The following is a 27994-nucleotide window of genomic DNA, read 5'->3' as shown; positions in this document are numbered from 1 at the left end:
TTGTGCTTTATGATTGAGAACATTCTACATTTGAGTCATTTAGCAGACGCTCTTATCCAATACTTATTTTCCACCATAATTTGCAAATAATTTCATTAAAAATCCTACAATGTGATTTTCTGGATTTTTTCTTCTCATTTTGTCTGTCATAGTTGACGTGTACCTATGATGAAAATTACAGGCCTCTCTCATTTTTTTTTAAGTGGGAGAACTTGCACAATTGGTGGCTGACTAAATACCTTTTTCCCCCACTGTATGCACGCACCACTTTTCCGTTATTTATTTTTTAGAATTTTTTAAAACAAGTTATTTGTTTCATTTCACTTTTTTGAGGAACAGCAACAGTACCAGGAACTAAAGTGATCTCTACTGTTCTGGAACATAACTGTTATTTTAAAAGCATGGGAACCAGTTAATAATGTTATTTTACGTTTCGGCCATTTCTTCTCAGTCCCACAGAAAAACGGCAACAAAGCACCTATGCAAAGCCCTCACTCTGTCATGCAGAAACCTCTTCCAGTGTCTGCCTGCCAGCTGGAAATCTTTGCCAGTGTGTGTGTAGACTACCTGCCCCTCCCCCTCAGAAGCATAGTCTACTGTACTGACGTTACAAGCATGTTTCAGAAGATAAGGAAATGTTTTATTATTTAGAGAAGAATGGATTTATTAACTACAAAAAGATAAGAAGTGTTTTTAATTATGTTGTCGATCTGCACACACAAGCTTGTTAGCTAGCTCTGGTCCAGCATTAAACCAACTCTCGGAAGTTCAAAGACATTCAAAGTTCCTCCATAGAAACTGCTCCTCTGTAGGTATAATTCTGTGGGCCTAATTCAGATAATGCATGTCATAACAAGATGCCCAGCGCGTCAAGCCAAGCCTCCTACCTCCACCCTCTCTTGCTCTCTCCCCGCCCATATTTGTATTTGTATTTATTAGGGATCCCCATTAGTTCCTGCCAAGGCAGCAGCTACTCTTCCTGGGGTCCAAACACATTAAGGCACTTACAGTACATTACACATAAAACAAAAGATAAAACAGTACATCATATAACATTATTACATCATAGAACATTATTACACCACTATAACATTATTACACCACTATAACATTATTACACCACTACATATCATGGGGCCGTGCATTATCATGTTGAAACATGAGGTGATGGCTGCGGATGAACGGCACGACAATGGGCCTCAGGATCTCGTCACAGTATCTCTGTGCATTCAAATTGCCATCGATAAAATGCAATTGTGTTCGTTGTCCGTAGCTTATGCCTTCCCATACCATAACAACACCTCCACCATGGGGCACTCTGTTCACAACGTTGATATCAGCAAACCGCTCGCCCACACAACGCCATACACGCTGTCTGCCATCTGCCCGGTACTGTTGAAACCGGGATTCATCCGTGAAGAGCACACTTCTCCAATGTGCCAGTGGCCATCAAAGGTGAGCATTTTCCCACTGTCGATTACGAAGCCGAACTGGAGTCAGGTCAAGACCCTGTTGAGGACGACGAGCATGCAGATAAGCTTCCCTGAGACGGTTTCTGACAGTTTGTGCAGAAATTCTTCAGTTGTGCAAACCCACAGATTCATCAGCTGTCCAGGTGGCTGGTCTCAGACGATCCCGCAGGTGAAGAAGCCGGATGTGGAGATCCTGGGCTGGCGTGGTTACACGTGGTGTGCGGTTGTGCGGCCGGTTGGATGTACTGCCAGATTCTCTAAAACGATGTTGGAGGCGGCTTATGGTAGAGAAAATAACATTTAATTCTCTGGCAACAGTTCTGGAGCACATTTTAGAGTGGCCTTTTACTGTCCCCAGCACAAGGTGCACCCGTTTAATGATCATGCTGTTTAATCAGCTTCTTGATATGCCACACCTGTCAGGTGGATGGATTATGGAGAAATGCTCACTAACAGGGATGTAAACAAATTTGTGCACAACATTTGAGAGAAATACACTTTTTGTGCGTATGGAACATTTCTGGGATCTTTTATTTCAGTTCAATAAACATGGGACCAACACTTCACATGTTGCGTTTATATTTTGGTTCAGTATATTTTCGTTCCAACCCCTGTGCAACATTATGTTGTGGCACAATATTGTAGCCTACTATTTTACTATTCTATGTGGTCAGCAGCACAGCACAAACACAATATCTTCCTCCCATTCCACTACATGCTTGAATGTGCCTGGACACATGGTGACCATTTGGGGCCTCTGGCGGAGTGGGCAGGCTTGGTTTTGTTCAGAGGGAGAGCAGGGGCACTCAGGGAGAACAGATGCCCCAGCTGTAGATTCACCATCTGCTGTGAATGCACAATGCTCTATGAGTCAGCGCTTTTCACCAATGAGGTCATCCCACAGTGCACGCACACAGAGAGAGCCTTACAAAAACACAAACAACAAGACCAGGCTCACCTTTTCCAAATGAAAAGCCCACCCACCCACACAGTACAATACACCACCCCATTTTTACCTTCATCTTATACTCTGACTGAGAACTCTGACTGAGCATGCCATTTTTAAAACACACTGTACAGTACCTCCATAAAGTTTCAGTTTATCTAAAGCTTTGCAGTCAATAGATCTGCATAATCTATATCTAAAGTAAATACAGTTCGGCATTCAAAAAGGATTTGTTAGGTGTCACAGAACTGTCCAAGTAAACAGAGCTCCAAATTGGACTGACCCAATGTTCTCCATGTTCCGTGTCAGGTTGGGCCCCCCTGAGAGAGACACACAGGTCCTACAGAGAATAAGGACTTGACTTGGAGACGTTGAGAGCCAATTGAAATCTTGAAGTCTCAAGGAAGAGCTAACAAGAGTGGGAAAGAGGGACCACACAGACGGCAGGCAGAGCCAGTGATGGGGAAGAAGAGATAAACAATGTTTAGCCACAGCAGGCTGCCTGTGCTCATTGATTTGTGCAGCGGGGCCCGGCCCGGGCTGGAAGTGAAGATGGAGTATAGAGATCACAGAGATGGAGAGGACAGGAGCGGCTGGTTTGTGCCACGCCGTCTCTCTCTCGCGCTCTCTTTCTCTTTCTGTTTCTCTCTGTCTGTCTCTCTCTCTCTCTCGCTCGCTCTCTCTCACCCACACTGTGTTAATGAGCCTGTGCCTGACTGCTGAACACAGCCATTTAGCACTGTGCAATTAATCAGACATTTCCCTGCAGAGAGAAAGCCAGTGAGACTTCCAGCAGGGGAGCATTGGGATTTTACTCCATACATGCAATTTCCAACGCAAACCCTACCTTCCCCTAGTGTCAGGGGTAACATGGGGACCAGAGAAAAGCTGTAATTTTGCCTGCAAGATTGTAGTCTTTGATTAAGATGATTTCATAAGATGATTCCAAAGCAAGGCAATAAAAGTTTACTACAAAGACCTACAGTGAGGGAAAAAACTATTTGATCCCCTGCTGATTTTGTACGTTTGCCCACTGACAAAGACATGATCAGTCTATAATTTTAATGGTAGGTTTATTTGAACAGTGAGAGACAGAATAAAAACAAAAAAATCCAGAAGAACACATGTCAAAAATGTTATAAATTGATTTGCATTTTAATGAGGGAAGTATTTGACCCCTCTGCAAAACATTACTTAGTACTTGGTGGCAAAACCCTTGTTGGTAATCACAGAGGTCAGACGTTTCTTGTAGTTGGCTACCAGGTTTGCACACATCTCAGGAGGGATTTTGTCCCACTCCTCTTTGCAGATCTTCTCCAAGTCATTAAGGTTTCGAGGCTGACGTTTGGCAACTCGAACCTTCAGATCCCGCCACAGATTTTCTATGGGATTAAGGTCTGGAGACTGGCTAGGCCACTCCAGGACCTTAATGTGCTTCTTCTTGAGCCACTCCTTTGTTGCCTTGGCCGTGTGATTTGGGTCATTGTCATGCTGGAACACCCATCCACGTCCCATTTTCAACGCCATGACTGAGGGAAGGAGGTTCTCACCCAAGATTTGACGGTACATGGCCCCGTCCATCGTCCCTTTGATGTGGTGAAGTTGTCTATTTATTTTATTTATTTGTCCTGTCCCCTTAGCAGAAAAACACCACCAAAGCATAATGTTTCCACCCCCATGTTTGACGGTGGGGATGGTGTTCTTGGGGTCATAGGCAGCATTCCTCCTCCAAACACGGCGAGTTGAGTTGATGCCAAAGAGCTCCATTTTGGTCTCATCTGACCACAACACTTTCACCCAGTTCTCCTCTGAATCATTCAGATGTTCATTGGCAAACTTCAGACGGGCCTGTATATGTGCTTTCTTGAGCAGGGGGACCTTGCGGGCGCTGCAGGATTTCAGTCCTTCACGGCGTAGCATGTTACCAATTGTTTTCTTGGTGACTATGGTCCCAGCTGCCTTGAGATCATTGACAAGATCCTCCCGTGTAGTTCTGGGCTGATTCCTCACCGTTCTCATGATCATTGCAACTCCACGAGGTGAGATCTTGCATGGAGCCCCAGGCCGAGGGAGATTGACAGTCTTTTGTGTTTCTTCCATTTGCGAATAATCGCACCAACTGTTGTCACCTTCTCACCAAGCTGCTTGGCGATGGTCTTGTAGCCCATTCCAGCCTTGTGTAGGTCTACAATCTTGTCCCTGACATCCTTGGAGAGCTCTTTGGTCTTGGCCATGGTGGAGAGTTTGGAATCTGATTGATTGCTTCTGTGGACAGGTGTCTTTTATATAGGTAACAAGCTGAGATTAGGAGCACTCCCTTTAAGAGTGTGCTCCTAATCACAGCTCGTTATCTGTATAAAAGACACCTGGGAGCCAGAAATCTTTCTGATTGAGAGGGGGTCAAATACTTATTTCCCTCATTCAAATGCAAATCAATTTATAACATTTTTGACATGCGTTTTTCTGGATTCTTTTGTTGTTATTCTGTCTCTCACTGTTCAAATAAACCTACCATTAATATTATAGACTGATCATTTCTTTGTCAGTGGGCAAACGTACGAAATCAGCAGGGGATCAAATACTTTTTTCCCTCACTGTATATCCTACAAGAAAGGGGGCAGTCAGTAAATATTACAGTATTTACACAGTAGAATATAAACATACCCTTTTTCTGTTAGTCACATAAAATGACAAATAAAAAGTAGACCCCTCTTACAGCAGTGTGTGTCTGTTTGTGGATATTATTTGAAAAGTGTTTAGTGTTTTGTCATATAAAAAATTTATGCACTCTAGGGCATATTCAACAATATATTATTAAAAACGTAAACACTAACAGCTTCTAGCTCTGAGTCAAAGGCACAAATCAATTCCATTCAAACACACTACTTTATTGATTATTATTCTTAAAGGACTTGAGGTGCTCTTCAAGCATGGTATAGAAACTAAACCCCCATTTCTGTAAACAAGAACTAGTGGTGAAGGACTCAAAACACTCTTCAAGGTCTCAATAGCAAAATCCTATTAAATGTGATTTAGATTCAACACAACAATGGAGACTGAATTGTATAGGCATTTCCAGCATGGTGCTGAGGTGGAATCAATGTGATACAGAGGTTGAAAGAGGAGAATATGACTGCCGGTGTGAGAGACACTCACTAAGGGGCCAAATCACATTTGAAATCGAATGCTCCATGCACAGGGAAGGCAGGGTCGGAATCTCTGGGTATTTTCCTCCACACTCAGTCTCACAATCCCAGTGAAAATGTGGGCGGGAGATTGCTATTTTATTGTACCTTGCCACAGTAACAAATCTTCCTATTACAACCCAGTGCCTCAGAGCCTAAGCAGCGCTTACAGCCATGATGGGGTTAACCTCACTGGGATCTAGGAGAGTGGATTTGCATCCTTTACTATTTCCATTTTCATGCCTGTTGTTGTTATTTCAAGCTTGAGGAGGGAAGGGACTAGAGTCATGTATATTTTTTCTTCCTTTAATTTCTTGGTTCCTTTTGTTTGAGTGTCTCTGTTCAGGTGTGTTTGGTGGCTTTGTCATCAGGGATGGAGAAATCATCCCACTGGAATTTGAGAGCGTCCCCAATTTAAAAAGGCTTCCTCTTGTTTTTGTAACAGGGAGAGCATATCAATGTTACCCAATAGTAAAATGCCATTTAGAATGTCATTTTTAAAACGTGGAATTTAGATGAGTGGTGATCACTGTAGAGCCTAAACAATATATTCTGATCCATGTGGGGAACAGAACAGCGAAGGGTTGGTAAGAACAGGAGGAGCAGGAGGGCTCTCTAGCTTTTCTAGCCTCAGAGCAAACACAAGCTGTGTGTAAGGCATACACAGCACAGCATGTGGGGTAAGAATCCAAACTACAGTGGCTCAAGTGCCAATGTTGCTGTCAGCCAAAGGCCCATTGGACCGAAAATCCATTTCCTATGACACAAACATTGCGGTGAGTTGATGGGGCTCTCCTCTCCTGTCATCCGTCGGGCGAGTTGGAGTTATGTTTTTTTTTTTACTGCTTCTTGTCATGCTGTGGAAATGAGGAGTGTGTTACAGATGGTAGTGATCTAGCCCAGACACAGCAGGTGGAAGGGCCTCCATAAGTCAAGTAGAGCTGTAAGGAGCGAATCAGGAGGCACATGGAGGAAGGTTGATTTTTTTGCCCGGGAGAGACAATAAACCCCGCAATCACATTTCCTCCACCACAGCAGCCAACCAATTATCAGCTGGTACGGCCTGCCACAGATACACAGACACTAAGAAACACGGCCCATGTCCATGCTTCTGACAGGCGGCCCCCAATTTCAAAGCAATTGGCACTTTCTTAATATGGTTTAGGAAGGGATAGGACATCTGGAACACCATAAAGAAAGGGTGTTAGCTACGACCATCTCAGTTAGGGTTGTGTGCTGTGGTGGTGAAGAGGGAAGATTAAAAAGACAACCCGTTCTGAAATAAACCTATAAAATTATTTGAGAAAATAGGTTAGAAGTGAGCAATCTTTTTTTCTAGTTGAAAGATGAACAAAATGGTTTGATGAGAACCACTGACAGTCCCTTCAAAGTGGGTGATGGATAAAGCACCCACCATAAAGGAGTTAATGCAAGCCAGCAAGGAACCTCTTGAATGCACTGTAAAAGCTGGCTCAATGTAGGCTTAAAAGCACTTTGAATGCACTCTATATATAATATAATATAATAATAATATATAATATGCCATTTAGCAGACGCTTTTATCCAAAGCGACTTACAGTCATGCGTATATACATTTTTTTGTGTATGGGTGGTCCCGGGGATCGAACCCACTACCTTGGCGTTACAAGCGCCGTGCTCTACCAGCTGAGCTACAGAGGACCAAAACCAGTAAATAATCCCAATACAATTAATAGCTCTCCCCATCGCTATGAATCTAAAATGGTACAGAATGCGGTCTATTCTTTTAGAAAATACCTTATGTTTTGATAAAGCTCAACGGTATTGGTGTTAGGAACCTCCCGTGGGCCACAGAGGATAAAGGCTACAACTAACATCTCCTATACAGTGGCTTGCGAATGTATTCACCCCCCTTGGCATTTTTCCTATTTTGTTGCCTTACAACCTGGAATTAAAATGGATTTTGGGGGGGTTTGTATCATTTGATTTACACAACATGTCTACCACTTTGAAACAAACAAGAAATAAGACAAAAAAACAGAACACTTGAGCATCCATAACTATTCACACCCCAAAGTCAATACTTTGTAGAGCCACCTTTTGCAGCAATTACAGCTGCAAGTCTCTTGGGGTATGTCTCTATAAGCTTGGCACATCTAGCCACTGGGATTTTTGCCCATTCTTCAAGGCAGAACTGCTCCAGCTCCTTCAAGTTGGATGGGTTCTGCTGGTGTACAGCAATCTTTAAGTCATACGTTCCAGTGGCTTGCGAAAGTATTCACCCCCCTTGGCATTTTTCCTGGAATTAAAATAGATTTTTTGGGAGGGGTTGTATCATTTGATTTACACAACATGCCTACCACTTTGAAGATGCAAAATATTTTTTATTGTGAAACAAACAAGAAATAAGACAAAAAAACAGAGAACTTGAGCGAAAGTCAATACTTTGTTGAGCCACCTTTTGCAGCAATTACAGCTGCAAGTCTCTTGGGGTATGTGTCTATAAGCTTGGCTAATCTAGCCACTGGGATCTTTGCCCATTCTTCAAGGCAAAACTGCTCCAGCTCCTTCAAGGTTCTGCTGGTGTACAGCAATCTTTAAGTCATACCACAGATTCTCAATTGGATTGAGGTCTGGGCTTTGACTAGGCCATTCCAAGACATTTAAATGTTTCCCCTTAAACCACTCAAGTGTTGCTTTAGCAGTATGCTTAGGGTCATTGTCCTGCTGGAAGGTGAACCTCCGTCCCAGTCTCAAATCTCTGGAAGACTGAAACAGGTTTCCCTCAAGAATTTCCCTGTATTTAGCGCCATCCATCATTCCTTCAATTCTGACCAGTTTCCCAGTCCCTGACGATGGAAATACATCCCCACAGCATGATGCTGCCACCACCAAGCTTCACTGTGGGGATGGTGTTCTTGGGTTGATGAGAGGTGTTGGGTTTGCGCCAGACATAGTGTTTTCCTTGATGGACAAGAAGCTCAATTTTTGTCTCATCTGACCAGAGTACCTTCTTCCATATGTTTGGGGAGTCTCCCACATGCCTTTTGGCGAACACCAAACGTGTTTGCTTATTTTTTTCTTTAAGCAATGGCTTTTTTCTGTCCACTCTTCCGTAAAGCCCAGCTCTGTGGAGTGTATGGCTTAAAGTGGTCCTATGGACAGATACTCCAATCTCCACTGTGGAGCTTTGCAGCTCCTTCAGGGTTATCTTTGGTCTCTTTGTTACCTATTTGATTAATGCCCTCCTTGCCTGGTCTGTGAGTTTTGGTGGGCGTCCCTCTCTTGGCAGGTTTGTTGTGGTGCCATATTCTTTAAATTTTTTAATAATGGATTTAATGGTGCTCCGTGGGATGTTCAAAGTTTCAAATATTTTTTTATAACCCAACCCTGATCTGTACTTCTCCACAACGTTGTCCCTGACCTGTTTGGAGAGCTCCTTGGTCTTCATGGTGCTGCTTGTTTGGTGGTGCCCCTTGCTTAGGGGTGTTGCAGACACTGGGGCCTTTCAGAACAGGTGTATATATACTGAGATCATGTGACAAATCATGTGACACTTAGATTGCAAACAGGTGGACTTTATTTAACTAATAATGTGATTTCTGAAGGTAATTGGTTGCACCAGATCTTATTTAGGGGCTTCATAGCAAAGGGGGTGAATACATATGCACGCACCACTTTTCCGTTATTTATTTTTTAGAATTTGTTGAAACAAGTTATTTTTTTCATTTCACTTCACCAATTTGGACTATTTTGTGTATGTCCATTACATTAAATCCAAATAAAAATCTATTTAAATTACAGGTTGTAATGCAACAAAATAGGAAAAACGCCAAGGGGGATGAATACTTTTGCAAGGCACTGTAGTCAGAGGAAGAAGTGGAAAATGGTTTACACTTTAGTTTTACACTATAGTGAATGGTAAATTATTGGTTTACACAAGAGAGAAACGCTGTGTAATTGTTAGCCTCTCCTACCACCAGTATCTAATTACAGCAACAACATGGTACTGTAAACAGAATACCTGCTCCAGTACAGTATGTCTCTCTCTACAGCCAGCCTTACAGTACAGTTGCCTGTTCCAGGACCAGGAATATACCACTCTGACAGATTGGAGTGTCATTAGTGTTCTGTCTTAAGGCTGAACTCTCCAGATGTCGACCTTCACAGAGCAGGATGGAGACCTCCGCTAGCTCCCTCCATCAGCCCGCGGCTGCTGCTGGGGTACAGCGGAGCGGAAAGGAGGGGGGGACGGAATGAAGGACATGTAAAAGTCACATTGTGTTGTGGCTCCTTCTTTATATAATCCAATTACAGTCTAAATGATTTTCAGAGGATTAGAGGCTGGTACCGTACTGACAGGGAGAGCTCCTCCGAGTCACAGCACAGCAACAGTCACACAGACAGGAACATTAACATCACCTGCCTTGGACTCATTTACTGAAGCAGCCAGGGGCCTGTTTAATGTGGAAGCCAAGGAAAAGCCTCCAGACACTAAAGCACTTTAGGCATCATTACAGGCCCAGATTTAAAGCTATTAGACCACTCTTAAAATGAGGACTGGGGATCAGAGGATTTCCACACTGAGGGGAAATAATTAAATACTTCATGGCTTAATGTGAGGTGACATGGGTGGAGGAGAGAGGAGCTATGGCTTTACAAGCCAGGCTAGGGATTTACCAGAGAGCGAGAGAGAGTATGTACAGTATAGTACAGTATCTCATGTGTGTTGACAATGCAATGAAGGCTGTCAGTCTGTTAGGTGGCTGTCTCTTACCTCTCTCTGTGTCGTAGAGGTAGACAAACTTCTCCCACTTGTAGTGGGCCAGCAGGCTGAGGACAGCTCCCCGTAGAGGAGGCCTCATCTGAATGACAAACTGCACGTCGGCATCGGCGGGAAAGCTGGGTGTGATGAAGGAGGTGTGCAGAGCCCCACAGAACGAGGTCAGCGTGTTCATGGACTTCTTGTCATAGAAGCCGAAGATGGCGTACACTCCTCTGGAGAACTGGGAGCAGACTGGAGAAACAGACAGACAGAACAGTCAGTTATGGGTCGGAACATAGTCAGCCTAGAAATACAAACAGTCTGTTTGAGTAAGTTCAGGTGAGGGCCAGAACTCAGAACACAGTCAACCAGACAGACAGCACATTCAGGTAACGGATAGGACTGGGACACAGTCAACCAAGCCTCCAGGCAGACCACAAGCAGTCAAATAAGGTAATCTATTCCCACATTCAGACATCCAGGTGAGCGTCAGAACACAGTTAACCACACACACAGTCCAATAAGGTCATATCTCTCCCTGCAGTCATAGAACATAACACATAGCCTGACAGACATATATTTATTAATTTAACTCTTATTTTACCAGGTAAGTTGACTGAGAACACATTCTCATTTTAAGCAACGACCTGGGGAATAGTTACAGGGGAGAGGAGGGGGGATGAATGAGCCAAATAGAAGCTGGGGATGATTAGGTGGCCATGATGGTATGAGGGCCAGATTGGAAATTTAGCCAGGACACCGGTGTTAACACCCCTACTCTTACGATAAGTGCCATGGGATCTTTAGTGACCACAGAGAGTCGGGACACCCGTTTAACGTCCCATCCGAATGACGGCACCCTACACAGGGCAATGTCTCCAATCACTGCCCTGGGGCATTGTGGTATTTTGGGGGGGACCAGTGGAAAAGTGCCTCCTCCTGGCCCTCCAACACCACTTCGACATGATCAGATCCCAAAAGAATAGCTACCAAACAGAGAGAGAGAGAGCGAGAGAGAGAGAATGGATGAATCCAAATATTGTATGATGTAGTTGTCATGGTGGAGTAATAGAGAATTCAGGGGAGTTAATGTGTAGAAAATGAACTATTACTTGTAAGGTTGTGAAGGGCATTTAAACAGGCATTAATCTATATCAATAGGGAAATAAAATGCTGACCATTTGAATAAATGACAGCTGCGTGGGATTTGCGTTCCCCATTGCAGTGCTCTCTGCCTCTCTGTGCCCTTCACTTCTCCTTGGACTCAATGTATCTGCTTGGTTAACCAACTAGAACTAATGGGGGAAATCAGTGCACTGGCCACTGCTCTTAATGGACAAATACCTCCTAACACCATGCAGGACGCAGGCAGGCGTTGTTGCACCATAGAGCTGTGCTCGCTGGTCGCTGCAGTATAAATTGATTTATAACAAGCTGCCATCTAGGGCCATCTGTGGGGCTGATGAAAATTAGCTCTGGCTATAAACACGATGTACAATGCACCAGGTACTTGGTCTAACAAGGTGTAAATATTTGATTAGTGAACAAACCTCTCCTGTGAATGTACAAAAGGTTTTAAACAAGCTCCTTTGTCCCTCCTTCTCTCTCTGTTCGTTTGAAGTGGAATGGACGTTTGTGAACCCTGAATAACAACTCTACTGATAACAACTCTACTGTCCCACACCATCTGGCTGATTCCTCAAACTCTTTGCCCTTCGTGGACTGTGCTCCTCCTCTCCTCTCTTCACCTGACTGACTTCTTATTAGAAAATGAAAATGTTAGTTTTTTTTCACAGGGTGGTCTGCTCTTGTTTTCAGCATGCAGAATTAGAAAATGAAAGAAATAACCGTTGAAAATGAATGCAGTACTAGAGTTTATGGAATAAATAGGGGCCTAACTCTCAAATAAATCTCTTGAAAACCTTGAAACACCACAGCATTGTTGCTGCATAAAACTATAAAGACTGACCTTTGGAGAAGATTGGTAAAAAGAGAACAGCTTATTTCAAAATCTGGAGACACACCTGAATAATTTTGCGGTTCTGTGATCTTCAAGTATTATTTTCAAGTTCAATGCTGCATGTTATACAACACTGGTTTAAAGGCATCACAGCATCATTCCTCCATCAAGCCAACCATTCACTCAAACATCCACACATTTTCTCTACCCATCTATCATGCTTCAATTCAACCACTTATCCATCCATCATTGGATCATCCCTCCCTCCATCCATCCGTTCATGGTCTTCTCCTTTGGTCTGTGCACACATCAGATGAATGTGTGTTTGTTCCGGGCCCAGGGGCAACACCAGCATAATGACTCTGCTACAGCAGGTGTCTGTCTGTGTGAAGGTAAAGCATTCCATCTGCATGGTATAACTAGCGACAGATGAGGCCCGTGGCAGGAATCAACATGAGGCTGTTGTGGCATTGTTTCATATTCTAATCATATTATTTTTTCTGCAGACTTGAAGGACCTTTTTTAATTGAATGGGTTCTCCTCCCTCTCCCTTTGAAGAGGCTTAAGAGATAGGCATTTGAGAAAATGTCAGAGCAGAATCCCTTGCACTGCTAGTCATCATACACAGTACCACGGCCTCTCTCAAAGCCAGCCCATGGCCTAAATAATAACAACCACACACTCCTTAGCTCACAGACCTGACATACCACAGACCTGATATATCGAGTAATACACACATGCAACTGAGACACATTTATTTTTAAAGACAACCAATTCCAAGTCTATGGATTTTGACTCAAGACAAAGACTGTTTTTCTCCACTGCATACCAAGGGAGCCAGGCTCTGGTGATCAAAAAATAGAATCCCTTCCAAAGCCTTGGTTTTCAATTCACGGAAAATAATGGATTTGTAATTTTCCATGGCAATGGGAAGGCTTTAACTCATGCTATCAATACATACTGTAGCATGGAACAGCCACATCATAATAATGCAGTGCTGCTCAGCCTAGCAGGTTTGCTGCACAAAATGGTAATAGCTCCTGTTTTGTCAAGGTTAAATATAGCCCCAGTTCTCCTTCTGCACTAATGAGATCATACATCTGGGCTCCTGGAGTGGACTCGCTGCTGGTATAACAACATCCCTGTGATCAAGGCATGGTCTGGCAATGGGAATGCACACCACTTTCTTTATTACAGGAGTGAATCAAAGCCACGGGTGACAGGCCCTAGCTGTTCTACTGTTCTATGGTTATTCACAGCTCTGTTCTATACCTCACTAGCCTGGACTAGATTTTAAAAATACTAAACCCTCCCCTTGACTGAAATGTAAAAAGCATGACCCTCCCCCATTTTCCTCCAGGTAACGATTCTGTAAATGTCTATCCATCCTTAAGAGGAATAGAGAGAGGATGGAAGAGAGAGAGGCCAGTGGAGATGCCAGCTGACGCGGAGACGCATGAATTGCGCAAGAAGGGAACAGTGAAGACAGAGATGTGTAAATTAAAAGTTAATTCATAGGCTGGGATATTAATCTACCAGCCTATATATTAGCGCTAGCATACTACGGTGAATTTAGGCGACCACCACCTGTGCTACAGTATGCAAGACAGACAAAACAAGTTTTTTTTCTGACGCATGTTTTGTGCTAATGAATTGAAGTTCAACATAGCCAAATGTGTCAGTTTAATTAAATATGCAATAAAAAAGTATAGTGCCTAGGCATATTTAATGAAACCCTGGCTGTTGACGAGGCAACAGATCGCAAAGCAGGCAATCCCTGATTCCCCACTGAGCTCCTTTTTTGGAAATGGCAAGTTCACGTTCTCATCCATAAACGCATATCAAGTGCAAGTGCACTGTCCAGAAGCTCACACCAGCAGGATGGGGGGCCTTTTCATTAGGAGGGAAGTCTACCGTGGATCGCGAAAGTAATGATTATGATCACATTTCCTAAATATTAGGCCTATGGGGACACCTATACATTTGGCAGCCAAGCACAAGTGATCGGTGTAGCCTTTTATCGTCTAGACATGATGTTGAAACATCTTCACTCCTAGAATAAAACCACCAGGGTTCCGTCATAGTCTCAAGTGAATGAAATAAATTACAGGGGGCAATTTGGAAAAACGAATGTCCATTCATATCCTAAAGTAGCCTGTCTGGACTCCATCTTAATAAGAGAGTAGGGACTAATAATATAACTGAGCATAACAAAATGTTGTTAGCATAATGTCATGTTGATTAGCAAATGCGAGGAATGACGACAGGTGCCAGTTTTGCGTTTCTTTCCTCTCATTAATGGAATGCAAACGAAGCTCAATTGAATCTTGTAGGCTAATATTTTCCGTATCATTCTAGCCACTTTGAACAACATGATGTTGCATTGACACTGCATTTCTGATTTTACTCAATGACATTCAAAGCAGCAGTGAAAAATGGCGCTAATTTAAGTTTGTTCCGCCTGAGCGAGTCTGACCAAAAGTCAGAGACCACTATGCTGACACACCAAATGCATTTGGATCGCGGGAAAAGAGCAGGAATAGGCTTTTGTATGCTACAGTCCAATCTATCTCTTTCAATGGCGCAAATACTGTCGGCATACAAAGATGATCAAACTTGAATGAACGCTTGGAGGTAAGGACGACAGCAATGGTGTAGCCTACGGGCGATACGGATATCACTTATTGATATCTACATAGCGCATTACTGTGAATCACACAGCTGCTCTCTCATTTAGCTGTTTGCGCCTTACGGATTGTGGTTGTTATGGATGGCTGTTCACAAATGTATATGTGTATTTGAACCCAATAATGGTTGAATAGAAGACGTTTAAGCTGCCTATCAATCATTATTTTTTCTAACAGTGGACAGCCAGTGAAAAATGTGCATGTAAGGTTCTGTATTTATTTTCTTAGTTCACCTTGTGTTCTTGAACGTAGCCCTGTTTCTTTGTGTTCATTGATTTCACCTGTGTTAGTTACTCACCTGGTCTCATCAGCTCCTTATTTAGTTCAGTTCTTTCTGTTTCTGCTTTGTAAGGTATTGTTTGTTTTGACTCTACTAAGCCTTTTCCTAGCTCGTTTGTGAGAACCAGTTATAGCCTTCAGTCCTAGTTTTGTTTTACCTGCCTATGACCATTGCTGCCTGTGACCACGATTCCTGCCAAGGCGTAATAAACACCTGCCGCGCTCTGCATGTAAATCTACACCTTTTTCTCCCTGAGGATTCATTATAGTGCAGATCCCAGCCTATGGAATAAAAGTTTGAGGGAGTTCCTCCCTTCTAAACTTCAGTAGTATTGTGCGCCTTACTGTCAAAAAGAAGTTTAATTTAAGAAGACCACACGTGGGGTTTTTATTGCTCAATCTAATGTGTTGATTAAAAAAATGTCCATAGGCCTAACCTTGCACCATTTTGCTCAACCTTGCACCATTTTGATATCGTAAACAGCTGCAAATTATCGAGATATCAATAGGCCTATAGCAAATGCAGCATATGGCATACATTTTTCACATGCAAATAGCATTTTTTGGTATAGAACTAAAAGCATACCATTTCATGAGAGCAGCATTTATTTTTCAACTCAAAGCAATGAGCCCAATCAGTCCTCCATGACAACAAAATCATAAACAAGAGTAGGCTAATAAGTCCTTAGGTTTGGGACTATGTTCAGGTAAAACAATTTGGCTCATCTATAATTCCATATTTCCAAGTCCTATTCTTGAAGAGCAATGGATATTACATTAATTGGAATGACTGGAAATCTGACAGATTTTTAATGTAGAGGCATAGCCTAATGGTATTATTACCTGTAGAATAAATAAATAGTTTAAAGAAGCCTATATAACCAACCCATAAAGTAAAATGCAACATCAATTTATGGCAAGCTATGTAAACTAACATTGATTTATCCTGCAATAATGTTGTTCAATTGGTAATACTAATTTTTGTCTTCTTGTAATACCTCTTAAGGGAAAGTAATCTAAAAGTAACTGAAAGTAATCAGATTACGTTACTGAGTTTGGGTAATACAAAAGTTATGTTACTGATTACAATTTGACAAGTAACTAGTAACTAACGGATTACATTTAGAAAGTAACCTACCCAACCCTGTTTTACACATCCACAGCTCAATTCTACAGTCGCTCCCAGCTCTGTGCACCTCCGCTCAGAATAATACCACAGAGGTGTTAATCGCATGATTAATAACTCACAGTTAACAATGAAGCATCCTTTCACTTCACTACGCTTCTCTTCACTTTCTCTAAGTATTCTCTGACATTCTGTCTTCCCCCTCTCTCCTCTCTTCTAATTAGCTTCCTCACCGTCTGACGTGGCTGTCTGTCATTCATTACTGCTGATGTAGCTAGCACTGCCTCTCTCTCTTTCTTTCCCCATCCCTCTGTTGGTCCCCCTCTCTTGACAACTCATTAAACGTAATGGGTGGTTACTGTGGTCCCAGTGGCCCCAGCGTTATATCATGTTTCCCAGAAACCTGGGGATTTGCACTTCAGAAGGTCTCCCCCACAGGCAGCTGTTGGATCTATTGTGTCTTACACACCACTCAGTGAGGTGAGGATGAAGCTGTATGGATGCTGTGCACCACACCGCACCACACAGCCTGCCTGCCTGCAAAGTGAATTCTTAAAGCGCTAGCTAGCTGCTATCGCTGAAGGCAGGGGGAGAGGAGAGGCTAACAGAACAGAACCAACAGGCTTTCTCTTTAGGTTGCTGCTGCTTTCCTTGCCCAGACAAGGTAGTAAAAGAGGCATCAGTAAGGCAGTCAGAAAATCAATCCCCCATCCATGTGACTGAGTAGAACGGTAAGAGGGCGTTATGGGCTAACTAAGGCAAACCAAGGCTCCTTGACATTGCTGAGGCCAACCTCCTACACAGGTTATTATATCTCTGATGGAGTAAGGATGAGCGTAGAGACTAAGGGTCCTGGGGTCTGACGGCAGACAGACAGTGGATGTGGGCTTACTACGGACAACTGCATCACCCTCTGGGACACTGGATGGTTAGAAATGTTGTTGCCTGAGGGTGAGGTTATTAGGCCTAAGACAAGTAACCACAGTGTTGGCATTGGGCTGGCTGTACTCTACTGTGGTGCTGGGAGCCAGCAGGGGGGAGAGTGTTGACTGCTGTCCAGGGCAACTTCCCCCTTCTTCAGAGAGGCGTCCTGGGTGAGAGGCAGGCCAGGGGCCCAGGGAGAGGCTCTAAGCACCATGGGAATACCTGTCCAAGGGCCACATGTTCAGGGACAGAATAGAGCAGAGCACACAACAGCTGCTGACACACGTCACGCACACAAACACGCACACGCACACACACACACACAGATGCATCGACACGTGCTGCTGACCCACGTCACACACACGCACACTACACACACTATTTGAAATTATATTAAATAACAACAAAAAAGCTACAAACAACTCCAAAATACAAATACTATAGATGAAAGACATCATAATACTCTTATGGTATACTTATTAAGAAAGAGAAACAACCGGCACATGTTCAAAGACACAGCCTTACTAACTACTGGATGTGAAATTGTTTTGGAGGTGGAAAATACTATATTTATCCTACTGTAATGTGGGAAGCACTGTTAGGCAGACAACAGAACCAATGGTACAAGACTGTTCAAGCATACCTAAAGCATGCCTGTGGCCACAGTACCCCTGTATTTCAAAATAAATACATACTTCCTTCTCTTATCCCAGAAGGAATTTTTGAATAATTATTGTGTTTTAGAAAACTTTTTTTTCTTCTGTTCAACCTTTATTTTTCCCGGTTGTCCCATGAAGAGAAATGTATTGCATGAGATAGATTCCAAATCGATGGCTTTATATCATATATATTTACTTGTATTTTATAGAGTGCATGCATTAAACCAAATTAAATTGTGCATAATCAGATCTATCTGTAATGCCATAATGAGCAGTGCGATAACATATAATGAGGGAATGTGAGTGTTTTTGTTGTTGTAACCGGCTGTAACTCCATATGGACCTGATATCTAATCTAGTTTAAAAAATTGATACATGAATCAAATCCAAATCTAATTTTATTTGTCACATGCTTCGTAAACAACAGGTGTAGACTAACAGTGAAATGCTTACTTAAGGGCCCTTCCCAACAATGCAGAGAGAAAGAAAATAATAGAAAAGTAATAACATGTAATAATAAATACACAATGAGTAACGATAACTATTTACACTGGGTACCAGTACGGAGTCGATGTACAGGGGTACAAGATAATTGAGGTGCATTCGGAAAGTATTCACCTCAACTTTTTCCACATTTTGTTACGTTACAGCCTTATTCTAAAATTGATTAAATTGTTTTTTTTCTCCTCATCAATCTACACACAATACCCCATAATGACAAAGCAAAAACAGGTTTTTAGAAATATTTGCAAATGTATTTAAAAATACAAAATAAAATATTAATATTTACATAAGTATTCAGACCCTTTACTCAGTACTTTGTTGAAGCATCTTTGGCACCGATTACAGCCTTGAGTCTTCTTGAGTAAGCTACAAGCTTGTCACACATGTATTTGGGGAGTTTCTCCCATTCGTCTCTGCAGATCCTCTCAAGCTCTGTCAGGTTGGATGGGGAGCGTCGCTGCACAGCTATTTTCAGGCCTCTCCAGAGATGTTCGATCGGGTTCAAGTACGGGCTCTGGCTGGGTCACTCAAGGACATTCAGAGACTTGTCCCGAAGCCACTCCTGCATTGTCTTGGCTGTATGCTTAGGAACCTTCGCCCCAGTCTGAAGTCCTGAGCGCTCTGGAGCAGGTTTTCATCAAGGATTTCTCTGTACTTGTCACGGTTTCGGCCGAGGCTGCTCCTTCTCCTTGTTCGGGCAGGCTTCGGCGGTCGTCGTCCCCGGAGTACTAGCTGCCACCGTTCGTTGTGTCTGTGTGTGTTTGGTTTGGTCTGATTTGTTACACCTGTTGCTCATTTCGTCTTGATTATGTGTCCTTTAAGTTCTCGTTGTTTCTGTCTTGTGGTTGTGTGTAGTTGTTCTATGTCAGCAGGTGTTGCCAGTCAGTTTGTGCTCTATGTTATTAGAGAGTCTGCACGTTGTGCGGTTGTTGTACTTTTACGCTGAGTGCGTTTATTTTTCCCTTGTTCAACCGGCTCTGTTTATAGCCGTTGTTTCTGTGGACTTTATTAAAGTGTTTTTGGACTTGCATCTGCATCCTGCAATTGATTCCACACCACACCTACGCCCGGCCTTGACAGAACTACACACCACTCATGGAATCAGCAGGAGCAGCAGCAGCGACCGAGTCATGGGAGGAGCGCGTCCGCGGACAGGATGACAGGATAGCCCAGATCACCAACGCATTACAAGGAGTAATGAATACCCTGCATCGCCTGGAGACCAGTTGGGCACCCACGCCTCCTCCCACAGTACCACCAGCACCGGTCAGTCCCTTAGTCCACGCTCCGGAACCCAGTGGGATTTGGCTCTCGCTCCCGAGGGCGTATGATGGTACCGCTGCCGGGTGTCAAGGTTTCCTCCTACAAGTAGAATTCTACCTCGCCACCGTACACCCGGTGCCCTCGGGACACGAGAGCGTTTCCGCCCTCATCTCCTGTCTCACCGGCAAGGCGTTGGAGTGGGCCAACGCCGAATGGAGGAGAATAGACCCCGCGACGATCACCTATGCGGAGTTCTCCCGTCGCTTCAGGGCTGTATTCGACCATCCACCTGAGGGGAAGGCGGCGGGAGAACGTCTATTCTACCTCCGACAGGGGAAGAGGAGCGCACAGGATTTTGCACTGGAGTTCCGGACTCTAGCGGCAGACGCAGGGTGGAATGAGCGGGCCCTCATAGACCACTTCCGCTGCAGCCTACGGGAGGACGTCCGTCGTGAGTTGGCCTGCAGGGACACCACCCTCACGTTTGACCAGTTAGTTGACATGGCCATTCGCCTCGACACCCTGTTGGCCACCCGCGGACGTCCTGAGTGGGGGTCGTCCATTTCCACCCTCCAGCACCTCCGAGCCTAGTCCTATGGAGCTCGGGGGTGCTGGCGCTAGAGAGGAGAGGAGAAGGAGCCCAGGGGGAACCAACCCCTGTACCTACTGTGGCCGTGGAGGACACACTGCGGCCAGGTGCTGGGGGGTCTCCTAGGGGAGAGACGGCAGGCCACGCTCTGGGAGTCCCTCCAGGTGAGTAGGCGCCCCACTTACCCAGAGCTCTCTGTTGATCACCTAACCATACCTGTTTGCTTCCTACAGGTTGCACCTCATTCCCAGCATAAGGCGCTAGTAGATTCAGGCGCAGCTGGGAATTTTATAGATCAGCGATTTTGTGGTGAGTTAGGGATTCCCCTCCTTCCAGTCAGTAGTCCCTTCCCTGTACATGCTTTAGATAGCCGTCCGTTGGGATCGGGGTTGATTAGGGAGGTCACAGCTCCACTTAGGATGGGGACGCAGGAGGGTCATGAGGAGACTATTCAGCTATATCTTATAGACTCTCCTGCGTATCCGGTGGTGCTGGGGCTTCCCTGGTTGATTACTCATAATCCCTCTATTTCGTGGCAACAGAGGGCTCTCAAGGAGTGGTCTGTCCAGTGTGTAGGGCGATGTCTGGGCGTTTCCGTAGGGGGCGACCTCGGTGGAAAGTCCAAACCAACTGCCGGCATTGCACATTCCCCCCGAGTATGATGATTTAGCAATTGTGTTTAGTAAAGCGAAGGCGACGCAATTGCCACCACATAGACAGGGGGATTGTGCGATAGACCTCCAGGTAGGAGCTGCGCTTCCGCGGAGCCATGTGTATCCTCTGTCTCAAGAGGAGAAGAGAGCTATGGAGACTTACATAGCCGAGTCTCTGAGACAGGGATACATACGGCCCTCCACTTCCCCTGCGTCCTCGAGTTTCTTTTTGTGAAGAAAAAGGATGGAGGTTTGCGCCCGTGTATTGATTACCGCAGTCTCAATCAGATTACTGTGAAATACAGTTATCCACTCCCTCTGATTGCGACTATGACGGAGTCTTTACACGGGCGCGTTTCTTCACAAAATTGGATCTCAGGAGCGCATACAACTTGGTGCGTATTAGGGAGGGAGACGAATGGAAGACAGCATTTAGTACCACCTCGGGTCATTACGAGTATCTCGTCATGCCATACGGGTTAATGAATGCTCCTTCAGTCTTCCAATCCTTCGTTGATGAGATCTTCCGGGATATGCAGGGGCAGGGAGTGGTCGTGTACATTGACGACATTCTAGTGTATTCTTCTACCCGAGCCGAGCATGTAGCCCTGGTGCGCCGAGTATTGAGGAGATTGTTGGAGCATGATCTGTATGTCAAGGCAGAGAAATGTCTGTTTTTCCAGGAGTCTGTCTCCTTTTTGGGTTATCAGTTGTCTGCGTCAGGGGTTAAGATGGAGGTTGACCGTGTGTCGGCCATGCGTAATTGGCAAACTCCAACTACTGTTAAAGAGGTGCAGCGGTTCTTGGGTTTTGCGAATTACTACAGGAGGTTTATCCGGGGTTTTGGACAGGTGGCAGCTCCCATAACGTCTCTACTAAAGGGAGGTCCGGTGCGCTTGCAGTGGTCTGCTGAGGCGGATAGGGCTTTGGGAGACTGAAGGACCTGTTTACCTCGGCGCCGGTGTTGGCGCATCCGGATCCCGCACTCCCATTCCAGGTCGAGGTAGACGCGTCAAGCCGGTATAGGGGCCGTGCTCTCGCAACGATCTGGCACGCCCTGAAACTCCGCCCCTGTGCTTTTTTACTCTAAAAGCTCAGTCCGGCGGAGCGAAATTATGACGTGGGGGACAGGGAGCTGCTAGCCGTGGTCCAGGCCCTAAAGGTGTGGAGGCATTGGCTAGAGGGGGCTCAACACCCTTTCCTCATTTTGACAGACCACCGAAACCTGGAGTACATCCGGGCAGCTAGGAGACTGAACCCTCGCCAGGCTAGGTGGAATATGTTTCTGGCCCGGTTCGTTTTTAAGATCACGTACATCCCTGGGTCCCAGAATGGTAAGGCAGATGCTCTGTCCCGGCGGTATGACACGGAGGAGAGGTCCGTTGAGCCCACGCCCATACTCCCGCCGTCTTGCCTGGTGGCACCGGTGGTGTGGGAGGTCGATTCCGAAATCGGCGGGCGTTGCGTGCCCGATCCTAGCCCTCCCCAGTGTCCTGTGGGTCGGACGTACGTGCCGTTCGAGGTTCGGGATCGACTTATATATTGGGCTCACACGTCACCCTCCTCTGGACATCCAGGGATTGGCCGGACGGTGCACTGCCTTAGCACTAAGTACTGGTGGCCAACGTTAGCCAGGGATGTGAGGGTTTATGTTTCCTCCTGTTCGGTATGTGCCCAGTGTAAGGCACCCAGACATTTGCCCAGGGGTAAGTTACAACCCCTGCCCGTTCCACAACGACCCTGGTCTCACCTCTCGGTGGATTTCGTTACTGATCTTCCCCTCTCCCAGGGAAATACCACCATCCTGGTCGTTGTGGATCGGTTCTCAAAGGCCTGTCGTCTCCTTCCCATGCCGGGTCTTCCCACTGCCCTACAGACCGCTGAGGCACTATTCACTCACGTCTTCCGGCATTACGGGGTACCCGAGGATATAGTGTCTGATCGAGGCCCCCAGTTTACCTCTCGAGTCTGGAGAGCGTTCATGGAGCGCTTGGGGGTCTCGGTGAGCCTTACCTCGGGGTACCACCCGGAGAGCAATGGGCAGGTTGAACGAGTAAACCAGGATGTGGGTAGGTTTCTGAGGTCGTATTGCCAGGGCCGGCCGGAGGAGTGGGCGAGATATGTTCCCTGGGCCGAGATGGCACAGAACTCTCTCCGCCACTCCTCCACTAAACTAACCCCTTTCCAGTGTGTGTTAGGGTACCAGCCGGTTCTGGCACCTTGGCATGAGAGCCAGATCGAGGCCCCTGCGGTGGATGAGTGGGTGCGGCGCTCGGAGGAGACGTGGAACGCTGCTCACGTACATCTGCAGCGGGCCATCCGTCGACACAAGGCGAGCGCCGATCTCCACCGCAGTGAGGGACCGGTGTACGCACCGGGAGATCGAGTCTGGCTCTCGACCAGAAACCTGCCCCTCCACCTGCCCTGCCGGAAGCTGGGTCGGCGGTTTGTGGGGCCTTTTAAAGTCCTGAGGAGGTTGAACGAGGTGTGTTACAGATTACAACTTCCTATTGAGTATAAGAATATTAACCCCTCGTTCCATGTGTCTCTCCTCAGGCCGGTGGTAGCTGGTCCACTCCAGGAGTGTGAGATAGCAGAGACTCCTCCGCCCCCGCTGGACATCGAGGGGGCTCCGGCGTACACAGTTCGGTCCATCCTGGATTCGAGACGCCGGATGGGGGGTCTCCAATATCTCGTGGAGTGGGAGGGGTACGGTCCGGAGGAGCGGTGCTGGGTGCCGAGGAGAGATATCTTAGACCCGTCTCTTCTGACTGAGTTCCATCGTGGTCATCCCACGCGCCCTGCTCCGCGTCCTCCTGGTCGTCCCCGAGGCCGGGGTCGGCGCACGGCTGGAGCCGCGCGTCAAGGGGGGTACTGTCACGGTTTCGGCCGAGGCTGCTCCTTCTCCTTGTTCGGGCAGGCTTCGGCGGTCGTCGTCCCCGGAGTACTAGCTGCCACCGTTCGTTGTGTCTGTGTGTGTTTGGTTTGGTCTGATTTGTTACACCTGTTGCTCATTTTGTCTTGATTATGTGTCCTTTAAGTTCTCGTTGTTTCTGTCTTGTGGTTGTGTGTAGTTGTTCAATGTCAGCAGGTGTTGCCAGTCAGTTTGTGCTCTATGTTATTAGAGAGTCCGCACGTTGTGCGGTTGTTGTACTTTTACGCTGAGTGCGTTTATTTTTCCCTTGTTCAACCGGCTCTGTTTATAGCCGTTGTTTCTGTGGACTTTATTAAAGTGTTTTTGGACTCCACACCACACCTACGCCCGGCCTTGACAGTACTTTGCTCCGTTCATCTGCCCCTCAATCCTGACTAGTCTCCCAGTCCCTGCCGCTGAAAAACATCCCTACAGCATGATGCTGCCACCACCATGCTTCACCGTAGGGATGGTGCCTGGTTTCCTCCAGACGTGACGCTTGGCATTCAGGCCAAAGAGTTCAATCTTGGTTTCATCAGACCAGAGAATCTTGTTTCTCATGGTCTGAGTGTCTTTAGGTGCCTTTTGGCAAACTCCAAGTGGGCTGTCATGTGCCTTTTACTGAGGAGTGGCCTCCTTGGTGGAGTGCTGCAGAGATGGTTGTCCTTCTGGAAGGTCCTCCCATCTCCACAGAGGAACTCTCGAGCTCTGTCAGAGTGACCATCGGGCTCTTGGTCACCTCCCTGACCAAGGCCCTTCTCCCCCGATTGCTCCGTTTGGCCGGGCGGCCAGCTCTAGGAAGAGTCTTGGTGGTTCCAAACTTCTTCCATTTAAGAATGATGGCCACTGTGTTCTTGGGGACCTTCAATGCTGCAGCAATTTTTTGGGACCTTTCCCCAGATCGGTGCCTCGACACAGTCCTGTCTCGGAGCTCTACGGACAATTCCTTCGACCTCATGGCTTGGTTTTTGCTCTGACATGCACTGTCAACTGTGGGACCTTATATAGACAGGTGTGTGCCTTTCCAAGTCATGTCCAATCAATTGAATTTACCACAGGTGGACTCCAATCAAGTTGTCGAAACATCTCAAGGATGATCAATGGAAACAGAATGCACCTGAGCTCAATTTCGAGTCTCATAGGGTCTGAATACTTATGTAAATAAGGTATCTGTTTTTAATTCATAATACATTTGCAAAATTGTTGCTTTGTCATTATGGTGTATCATGTGTAGATTGATGGGGAGAAAAAAAACGATTTAATCCATTTTAGAATAAGGCTGTAACGTAACAAAATGTGGAAAAGGTCAAGGGGTCTGAATACTTTCCGAATGCACTGTGTGTACATAACTAGGGATGACGTGACTAGGCAACAGGATAGATAATAAACAGAAGCAGCAGTGTATTCGATGAGCCTAAAAAGTTAGCACAAAAAGGGTCAATGCAGATAGTCCGGGTAGCTATTTAGTTAACTATTTTACTAACTATGTATTATTCTTATAGCTTGGGGGTAGAAGCTGTTCAGAGCCCTGTTGGTTACCGACTTGGTGCATTGGTACCGCTTGCTGTGCGGTAGCAGAGAGAACAGTCTATGATTTGGGTGGCTGGAGTCTTTGAACATTTTTAGGGCCTTCCTCTGACACCTCCTGGTATAGAGGTCCTGGATGGCAGGGAGTTCGGCCCCAGTGATGTACTGGGCCAAGCAGTTGCCATACCAAGCGGTGATCAGTCAAGATGCTCTCAATAGTGCAACTGTATAACTTTTTGAGGATCCGAGGGCCCATGCCAAATCTTTTCAGCCTCTTCACGACTGCGTTGGTGTGTTCAGACCATGATAGATCCTTAGTGATGTGGATACCGAGGAACTTGGAAGCTCTCGACCCGCTCCACTACAGCCTCGTTGATATGAACGGGGGAGTGCTCAACCCTCCATTTCCTGTATTCTACGATCAGCTACTTTGTCTTGCTGACATTGAGGGAAAGGTTGTTGTCCTGGCACCACACTGCCAGGTCTCTGACCTCCTCCCTATAAGCTGTCTCATTGTCGTCGGTGAGCAGGCCTACCACCGTCGTGTCGTCAGCAAACTTAATGATAGTGTTGGAGTCGTGCGCGGCCAGGGAGTGAACAGGGAGTACAGGAGGGGACTAAGCACACACCCCTGAGGGGCCTCCTAGTTGAGGTTCAGCGTGGCGGATGTGTTTTTGCCTACCCTCACCAGGAAGTCCAGGATCCAGTTGCAGAGGGAGGTGTTCAGTTCCAGGGTCCTTAGCTTAGAGATGATCTTGGAGGGCACTATGGTGTTGAACGCTGAGCTGTAGTCAATGAACCGCCATCTCACATAGGTGTTCCTCTTGTCCAGGTTGGAGAGGACAGTGTGGAGTGCAATAGAGATAGTGTCATCTGTGGATCTGTTGGGGCGCTATGCGAATTGGAATGGGTACAGTGTGTCTGAGATGATGGTGTTGATGTGAGCCATGACCAGCCTTTCAAAGCATTTCATGGCTACAGATGTGAGTGCTACGGGCGTGGCATTTAGACAGGTTACCTTGGCGTTCTTAGGTACAGGGACTATGGTGGTCTGCTTGAAACATGTAGGTATTACAGACTGGGTCAGGGAGAGGTTGAAAATGTGATAGAAATTTTTTAAAGGAATAGCCTTCCGTCTAATTCCCCAGGTCCATTGGCTGATATGGTTATTCATCAGATACAGCTGACAAGGACAGAGACATTTCATGGTGCATTTTCTGTGCCTTGTGCTCATTCCACCCAGAGGCTAGTTGTCATCGCTAGTCCAATCCTATCATAGTCACAAATGACCAAAGTTATTATCAGGCTGAAAAAAGTATGTGAATGCAAACAAAACGTGACATACTATACAAATACAAAGAGGGTGCGTCTGCTTCTGTAATACCCATGATGTTAGAGCTGTGTAATAGTACTAGGGAAACTGTACGTTAGCAAAACTGGTCCTCTGTTTATAATATTGAAAACAGAAATTCAGTGAGTAGGCATTATGTATGCATCAGGCACCAATGTTAGATGTTGGTTGGGATACATCTCCCAGCAGATAAGTAAATAACATGAAGTTGCACCAATGGTCTTCCTGTGTTTTCAGTTCTGTCCTCAGAACACATCTGAGGTGGATTACCGGTATGCCTAATCTCAGGCCTACTGGTGTATGTACGCAGCCCATAAGTAAAACAACACAATTAGGTGGAAATCAGCCTGAGCGAGCAACGGACAGGGCCGCCAACTATTATGGTCCTGCATGAGAGAATTATGCTTTAATATTCCAACATGGTGGAACAGCAACACAGCTAACCCTCCACCCACACATACTTTGCATATTGCAGGAACAACAGCCCCAGACTGTTTATGAAGAGCAGGGGAAGGAGAGGAGAACATGCTGGATACAGATGTCATGTTCTTTAAAGTCATTGCTTTTTTAAATGCTTCTAGCTCTGCACCAAAGCCCTTGATTGGAGAGTTGAAAGAAATCACAAGAGAGCCTCACAAGAGAAACATTGCACTCTGATGATTTACAGTTTGTTGTATGCTTCTTGTGAGAAAAGGATTAGGGGATTCAATAATTATGCATGCGAAGCAGCACTGTAGCAGCACCACCACTGACGTTCAGATGTGTGAAATATTGCGATTGCAATGGGAGGAATTCCTTCATGACACCAGAGGGCTGTACATCAGCACCATGAAACTCAGTATGAAAAGTCTACTTGGAATACTGCCTGTTAACCTCACAGGATCAAATACTTTCACTAATCTCCTTACAATCCACCACTGAACGATTTAATAAACGGACAAACTGCCATGGGGGGTTATAAATGAACATGAAGTGATTCTTGTACGATTACCTTTCATCAAGCACATGATAAAATGTTTTTCCTCTTTGTGGTTTCACAATTCATCATCATTTAATTTGTCTTTGAGGCAATAGTGTGATGCTCAAGTAACTGCTTTTGCCAATTCAGTACAGATGTAGGAGCTTAATTTTATCACCCTGTTGCAGGAGAACTTTCCTGTAATGCAGGAAATTTAAAACTTGTAGTGTATTTGAGGTTTAAAAAGGCTTCT

General features: G+C 45.5%; 1 protein-coding gene across 1 annotated transcript in view; it reads right to left on the bottom strand.

Moving 5' to 3' along the window:
• Positions 1 to 2658: 2658 nt before the first annotated feature.
• The window catches only part of LOC123492247 (glutamate receptor 3-like), a 40255-nt gene continuing 14919 nt past the window's right edge, over positions 2659 to 27994 (bottom strand). Inside the window, exons 3-4 of the mRNA XM_045224619.1 lie at positions 10360 to 10599; positions 2659 to 2738 (exon numbers count right to left, since the gene is read on the bottom strand). Coding sequence (XP_045080554.1) covers positions 2659 to 2738; positions 10360 to 10599 — 320 coding nt within the window. The remainder of the gene's footprint in view (positions 2739 to 10359; positions 10600 to 27994) is intronic.

Source organism: Coregonus clupeaformis, chromosome 13 (assembly GCF_020615455.1).
Source record: "Coregonus clupeaformis isolate EN_2021a chromosome 13, ASM2061545v1, whole genome shotgun sequence".
Taxonomy (NCBI): domain Eukaryota; kingdom Metazoa; phylum Chordata; class Actinopteri; order Salmoniformes; family Salmonidae; genus Coregonus; species Coregonus clupeaformis.
The sequence above is the reverse complement of the archived record's forward strand: the minus strand, read 5'-3'. Positions and strand labels throughout refer to the sequence as shown.